The 7,749-nt window shown below is 39.7% G+C and overlaps 2 protein-coding genes across 2 annotated transcripts in view; one reads left to right on the top strand and one right to left on the bottom strand.

Moving 5' to 3' along the window:
* The window catches only part of LOC106809537 (sperm-associated antigen 1-like), a 10,226-nt gene extending 7,367 nt beyond the window's left edge, over positions 1-2,859 (top strand). Inside the window, exons 12-15 of the mRNA XM_014812638.1 lie at positions 1,090-1,198; positions 1,573-1,647; positions 2,136-2,231; positions 2,537-2,859. Of these exons, the coding sequence (XP_014668124.1) occupies positions 1,090-1,198; positions 1,573-1,647; positions 2,136-2,231; positions 2,537-2,631 (375 nt within the window). The 3' untranslated portion in view covers positions 2,632-2,859. The remainder of the gene's footprint in view (positions 1-1,089; positions 1,199-1,572; positions 1,648-2,135; positions 2,232-2,536) is intronic.
* Positions 2,860-4,405: 1,546 nt separating this feature from the next.
* Positions 4,406-7,749, bottom strand: part of LOC106809753 (X-ray repair cross-complementing protein 5-like) — a 33,082-nt gene continuing 29,738 nt past the window's right edge. Inside the window, exons 18-21 of the mRNA XM_014812952.1 lie at positions 7,407-7,519; positions 7,162-7,255; positions 6,803-6,945; positions 4,406-6,318 (exon numbers count right to left, since the gene is read on the bottom strand). Of these exons, the coding sequence (XP_014668438.1) occupies positions 6,304-6,318; positions 6,803-6,945; positions 7,162-7,255; positions 7,407-7,519 (365 nt within the window). The 3' untranslated portion in view covers positions 4,406-6,303. The remainder of the gene's footprint in view (positions 6,319-6,802; positions 6,946-7,161; positions 7,256-7,406; positions 7,520-7,749) is intronic.

The raw sequence follows: 7,749 nt of genomic DNA, 5'->3' as shown, positions 1-7,749 counted from the left end.
AAAGATTCCAAACTTCGACCATCAATTAAAAAGGTATTAAATGTGTGCTGACGCTGTGTTCAATCGCAGTATTCACTGGTTTACTATGCTTACAGGGGTCGAATTAGCCGCTAGCCCGCTAGCCCGGGACTAGTAATTGTTTGGAAGGGCTAGTTAAAGGCCAGGGTGGCTTGCCCGTCGGGCAAGCAAGTTAACAATTCCAGACCAGATTTCGTAATTCGTGAAATGAACGTGTGTGCGTGAGCGCGTGTGTGCGACGTGTGTGCGTGAGCGCGTGTGTGCGACGTGTGCGTGAGCACGTGTGTGTGATGTGTGTGCGTGAGCGCGTGTGTGTGATGTGTGTGCGTGAGCGCGTGTGTGATTGAGCGCGTGTGTGCGACGTGTGTGCGTGCGTATACGCGTGTCGGTGATACGTGTTCTTGTGTTGCACGTGGGCGTTGTAAACGCGCGCGCGCGTGTGTGTGTGTGTGCGTGCGTGCGTGCGTGCGTGCGTGTGCGTGCGCGTGCGTGCGTTCGCCCGTCCATGCGTTCCTTCTCATGTAATAACACAATGTAGAGTGTCGGGGGACCCGTCTATAGCGTTGGTATCAACATGGCAACCTCCATCATCGAAGACCTGTTCCACTAATACAGTGTTATAGTCACACTCACAGTCACTCTGGCTGTTTTAATAATAAAATGATTGTAAATAAACAAACCTCTCAATACAACAATACACAATATAAACAATACACAATACCCTCAGAAAGCATCTCGGAGCATTCGTGAGATCAACAATTTTCCCGCGCAACCACTATCGACATCATGCTTTTAAGGGCTAGTTGAAAACCAGAAGGGCTAGTACAAACCTTACCTTACTAGCCCTTCGGGCTAACTTGCATATTGTCCTTATTTCTACCCCTGTGCTTACTACATCAAATTAATTACAAATTTTAATAAAATTATATAAATGCTTTGTTAATATCTTTATTGTATCATTGCTTTTTCATTTTTATAGTATTGCTGAAAAATTCTTCAGTACCTTGTTTCTTTATGGTAATAATTTTATGTATATAAATTCTTAATAGAAGTTACCATTTATGATTTCAGGCAACACCATACGAGTTTCTGTCAGCATGGAATGGATTAAAGAAGACAGAAGGAACAGAACCCTATGCTTGGTTATTATCCCAGGTGAAGCCCCGGGAATTGCCGAAAGGTGACTGCAACTGTCTTTTCCTCAAAACCTAGTTATTTTTGTGAATTTTTGTAGATGAACAAATTCATAGAGTCCTGAAGCTTGGACAGTTTTTTAAATTTTCATAATCATATAAAATATGTGAAGATTTGTGTATAGCATATAGTGTTTAGAGTTTAGAATTAATGGTAATATGACATTATGTCTAGAGATTACTCACACCCTCTTTATTCTGTAGTGCTATGCCTCATATTTAGTGAATAGATCAAAATAATATGAGCTATCAGTAAATTCTAAAATACATGGCCATGCTATGCAGTTAGCTTATCAGTCACAGTACAAAACAGTTTACGTGACAATGATTTGCTCATGCTATAAGTACTTGCATGTTTCAGTGATCAGCAACAAGCTGGATGGAGAAATGCTCAACATGATTGTTGCATGCACTGATGAACACTTCATAGACAAAGGTAAGAAATTTATCATTTTACAATTCTGAAATGAGCACAGGTTTGTCAATGACTTATCTTATGTATGTATCCATCTGTCTATCTCTCTCTCTCTCTCTATATATATATATATAGAGAGAGAGAGAGATAGAGATAGATAGATAAAGAGATATACTGATACAGTAGTGCATTAAGTTGGTATTTTTAGCTCAGCTGACGAAGTCAGATGCAGCTTGTAGAATCGAATGATTGTCCGTCCGTCCGTGCATCCGTCCGTGCGTCCGTCAACAGTTGGACACAAATGATAACCGCTCGACGTACGGTCTTGATATTCGGGACGTCGGGGATGGGGGGGGGATCGCGAAAAGGACTCGACGCGATATCTAATCAACGCGGTGGCGGGAGGGCGCACTTGATTCGGTTGCCAGTGAGTTTATCAGAAGAATACCCGGCTACAGTACACGTCAGTTGAGCACTGTCGCCCTGCGGCACTTGTTTGGTATTTCCAGATAAAACGGAGCTTGCCTACCAATACTTATTGAATCTTTGCCAAGTGCAGAGATTTGGTATGGTGTCAATGTTCTTCACTGATCCAGAACGAAACAGTAAGCTAAATTGTCTTGATTAATATTACTACTCCCCCACTCGAGTGCTTGATACTACGTACTAGTTTGATTGTTATGCAAGTCGTCATATCTTATTGTTGCAAATAACAAATACAGTACATCTACAATAACTTTGCAAGATTTAACTAGTTACTTTGCAGCATTAATTGCTAGCACGTAAGAACGTTGTTTGCTGTTAGAACGTAATATTTGCCAAAAATATTTCATCAATTCTAAAATGACTTAAGCGAGTTTACCAAACTGTTAAAACCTGCATCTCACTTTACTCTCTGCATGTTATCCAGGACTAAGGAGAATCTTTGACAAGCTGAGGGAGCGCAGCTCGGGCAAGTTCACGACCCAGGAAATAGGAATTCTGCAGGTCAAGTTTGGAGTGTAGCCGCCGAGAGATAAAGAGAGACGAGCTTCTAGTTTGCACCAGCGCAAGTTTCGAATGAGTGAATTTTTGTCGGGGTGGATCATAACCGAGTGATTGGTGCTAGTAGTTTAATTACACATAGGCAATTTTAGTGTGGTCATCATGTTTTTCCCTGTGTGTTTTTAGCTCATCTGACATAGTCAGATGCAGCTTGTAGAATCGCATGATCGTCCGTGCGTCCGTGCGTCCGTCAACAGTTGGGCACAAATCTTAACCGCTCGACGTACGGTCACGATATTCGGTAATCCGAAAACGAGTTGGGATGTCGAAGCTGGGGGTCAAAGGTCAAAGGTCAAGAGGTGTAAAAGAAGGGGGAACATTCACTCCTTAACTTAAGGTATAGGGAGGAAATGCAGAATTGCGGCACAAATCTAAACGGCTCGACCTATAGGCTCGTGATAGTCGGTGTATAGCATCATGGTAGGAAAAGCCATCACTGTGCCGAAATTGGAGGTCACAGGTCAAAGGTCAATGGGCACAGGGCAGATTTTAGACATTTTATGAGGACATGGTCTGACGGAGCGATTGAAAAACTTTTTTGTTTCAGCGGTGACCTAGCATTTTTATGGCATTATTGAAAGGACCATGAAATCTACTTTCTGCTGACATGCGAAGAGTAAGTGTCAGATAACCTTTTGACCCTCAAGAGGAGGGTTAAACATGGATTTGTTGACTGTCTGTTAGAAAGAATTTGACTGCCGGGTTTGCTAGTAGAATCTATACATGCCTGGATGTATGAGGCTACAATGTCACAGTGAAATTTCAAAAGCTAAATTTGGTTAAAGAAGGTTTATGCTCCTTAAATCGTATAATTTCTATGGCATTCTGTACTGTCAGTATGTTACATGTAACGTATGCCACTGCCAGTGTCTACTGCCAGTGCATGTGTTGGTGATACTGTGTAGTTTTTGCCTGCGTTAATTGGTTACAGGTGGCAGCTCTCTATTGCAGCCTGTAGGCTTGCCTAGGTAAATGGATGAGTGCTTACCTATTCTGTCTTGCAAATAGTTGTTGCTACTACGTACGATGGGAGCTTCCATCTTTAATCTGAAGACACTTAAACGTACGCGCCATCTCGTTCAACTTTCTTCCCAACGAACATTCCTTTGAGAAGGTTCCTGATACCATCCCTGTGCATTCCACTGTTTCGGCGTGTATGTGAACACATTTGGGACTAACAGGGTTTACTAGAATCCCACCACTCCACCACAGAGTCACCGCAGTAGATGTTAGATGAGCGCTGTCGCTCTGCGGCACTTGTTTTACTTCTGCATGTATCCATTTGTGCACCGTCGCCTGTGTCAGTCAGCTGTAATATCACTGTATTCTCACGTGTTACTTATTATTTTAGTATAATATTTGCTTTCCATTCGTGACACTGTTGATTTTGGGATTTTCTGCCTTAAACTTTACAGAGTTATTAAGTGGACACGTGTAGATAGATACAGTATAGTGGCTATTTGTGTGCATACCTGGTGAAATATAAAACACCCACTTACAGCAAAAAGATCAATATTGGGAATCAATGCCCCGTAGAGCTTGTTATACTGTATTGCTTTTTTGTAAAAATGTGAAGTTTAAGTTACTTTCATAGAATCAGTATTTATAATACCAGAGTATTTGCCTTTGATAAATATCTTTTTTCAGGTCTTGCCAAGTGTGACACAAAAGTCTGCCAACATGGTCAAATTTATGCCTACAAATAAAAATAATTGTACAGATAATAAACCTTTCATTATTTTATCACTGCTTCAGCAGTTTTAATATTGAAGAAATAAATTCTAGTGAACATTCTTGCCAACTATTCGACACGTTAATGACCCTATGCCCTCATTAAGTCGTACAGTCATGCACAGCAACAGCAAGAATACACTATAGATAATATGTAATTGTAGATTTCTATAAAAGGAACTAAATAACTGGTTAATAGATGGCTTACCTATTCCCTCATTTCAAGCACGTGCATTAGGAGAACATGAATTATTTTCATTGAAGCACTTGTCCCGAGTTTATCGTTGTACAGGAATATTCAGTAATATCAGAAGTAGATAATAGGGAACTTATCTATAGAGCAGTAGTGTGCAGGAACGCACACTGTGTATGTTCCAGACCGTACACTGTGTCTTAACATACATGTATGTTTAGCAACAGAACGGCACTAGTTTACTTTTACGGCTACTTTACATGTGTACACATTTTCGTTTGTATAATGTTGATTGTTATGCTGTGATGTGATAATTTCACCATGAGATTTCTATTGGTTTGCATTTTACGTCTTGCTATCAGATATATGCACGTTTATACACGTGGATATAGAGGCAAGTGGGAGTCAATTACAAGAGCATTTACGAGATAATTATATAATTATATAGACTAGTCATTCGAGGTTTGGCTTTAGAGTATAATCTACTGTGTTGCATTTACAAGGACCAAACAAAGATCACTGCCAAAGTCTCGTACCATGTACAATCCAAGAAGGCATAAACATAACCTGTTAAAGGCTGCAGTATAGCAAGCCAATTAACAGAATCCTATGTAAGTGGCTCCCAGGTGAGTCACATTGCTATCAGCTGCAATTAATGTATCGACATGTATAGCACAATACAAATTTTTGAGACATAAAGTCATCTATCAACGTGGAATGTTCACATGTTTTATGTTAAAAGTATTTTATTCTATCTCATCCAAGACTCAATAGATGTTGACTATATTTTTTCTAGTACATATATAAGTTTAAAATACTTTACTCGATTTCGACCATGAATTTTGCCACAATGAAATATTAGGCTTGTATTACCCCCCCCCCCTTCCTTGTGATTGCAGCCGTTGATGTCCAGGCTCCTTGTAGCTTCTGGATTTGCTCCTTGTTCAGAGGCTTTGTGAGAAGGAATATGCACATAGCTAGCAGCTCTATTAGTAAAGATGTAATAGCCCAGAGAACCCCTATTAATTTTAAATTACAATACTTGATGCATAATAATCATTGGCATGAAAAATAATATAGGAATTGTGCTAAGAATTAATGGGTTATTTCAATTTTGATATGATAAACATGAAAGGCGATGGCACTCCTCCCCTTGCCACTTTCACATAACACACCTTGGCCAGGCAGCAATGCACTCAACGAAAATTACATCATGTTTCCAGCATTGACCTCTGCTGAATATTTAGGTATTGAGGTTATATCAGAAGTCTACACTTCTGTTGCAGCAATCACCTTGACATTAATGGCTTTTGCAACCAAACGAAGCAAAATTTCTTGCAATAGCAAAAACCTCGGATGCAACCTGGCTCAAGACAACCACATGATTCGCTATACAGTATTCCTGATCCTGACATCAATCTGGCCCCCTGACAGAAATTTGTGTACATGCATATGCATCGTTATGAATACCTACCTACCTACCTATATATAGTGCTTCTTAATATATTTATTACAAAAATGTCTATTCACGAAACCGTGTGAAATAAACATCCGATTCTTGATTTTTACAATCGGTATTAGCCACAGCATTAGTACACAGTACAACCTGTGATTACTTTTTCTCTATAAGCACAGCAAGTTTTTCTTTCAGGCCGATGCATCTCTCGCATAGTTTATAAGGACCTTTTCACACATTTTACATGCTCTTTTTACATCATGTCAAGCTGAAATAAAATAAATATCAGTATTTTATCAACCATATAATTTTGGTATCTTAGTACACATTACATTACTCCTTATGATGTAGATTATTCAATTTTCAATATATCGAAAGCGATTTCATAGACAGGAATACTAATATTTACACTACAATATTTAAGTGTGATTAAAGTGATATTTCAAATCAGATACTGTAATTCCAATCCTATACTATGAATGTTGTATTGTCTTAATTTCCACTTATATCCATGAATCCTCTGTTTATATATGCCCCTATAACAGGGGGGGAAACTTTTTCCACAAGAGCGCTTTTTCAAGTCTGTGGGAAAAATAGCTCTCGTCAAAAATTTTACGGGAGCTATTTTGAGCCTCACGGGAGCGATTTCGGAGATTTGAAGAGCGAATCGCTCATCGCTCCCGTGTATTTTTTACCCTGCACTATAATCTCTCCATATATTTTGCATCTAAACCTATTATGTGATGTCTCACCAGGTCATCAGCTTCCTCAACCTCTGCCACTGCAGGGATAGTATCTACAACCTCCTTCGTATCCTTAACCAGGAAGGCATCCGCTTCTTCTTGACTAACATCACTAGGTGTGCATTCAACGGCACTGATCAAAGTCAACCTCTCTAAAAACATTATTGTAAAACATATGAGACATGGCATTTCATTGATATAATCATATGTTATTAGACCTTGCATTTGAGACAGAATTTCACAGTAAATGTTGAGCAGTAGTAGAGGGTCGAATATACAAACGCAATCAGCGTCAGTCAATCAAGAGCATAATAAATTTTCTAGTGGAAATCGTGGAATTAAAAAACAAAAGCAACCAAAGTAGATACCATTTACAGCCATCTCCCAAAACCATGCTCTGCTTTTAAGCATGTCTGTCTTGAACTCTTTCAGGAAAAGATTAAAGCTATCTGGACTACTATTCTGAAAATGGAAAATTTATAAAGTTATTCCAATAACTGAGGATTTGTTAGATTTACATTTACGGTTGAACGACATGCATTAGTACCCCTACAAAAATGTATGGGGTTTTTGATAAGATCATAATACTGATAAACACAATTAAAAAACGTACCTTTACGCTATCATCCCTGAGAGCATGTAAGCATTCAATGGCTTTGCTATACAACTGGGCTCCAAAAGAATCTACCACCAACTGAACGATCCTTTTCTGTAGCATGCTGCATGCTGCAAAATAAACGGTTGGTATTATCAAACAAGTGCCGCATAGCGACAGCGCTCATCTAACGTCTACTGCGGTGACTCTGTGGTGGAGTGGTGTAAGCGGGCGAAACCCCACACGCCAGGGAAAGTTATGGCAATGCGAGAACGCAACCGGTGTCAGAGAATGTATGAAACCAGGGACGGAGAGTCAGCGGCGGGACGGAGGTCAAAGAGAGCCGTGAGCTCGAGATGGC

Source organism: Priapulus caudatus, unplaced genomic scaffold (genome assembly GCF_000485595.1).
Source record: "Priapulus caudatus unplaced genomic scaffold, Priapulus_caudatus-5.0.1 Scaffold15, whole genome shotgun sequence".
NCBI lineage: Eukaryota > Metazoa > Priapulida > Priapulimorpha > Priapulimorphida > Priapulidae > Priapulus > Priapulus caudatus.
The sequence above is the reverse complement of the archived record's forward strand: the minus strand, read 5'-3'. Positions and strand labels throughout refer to the sequence as shown.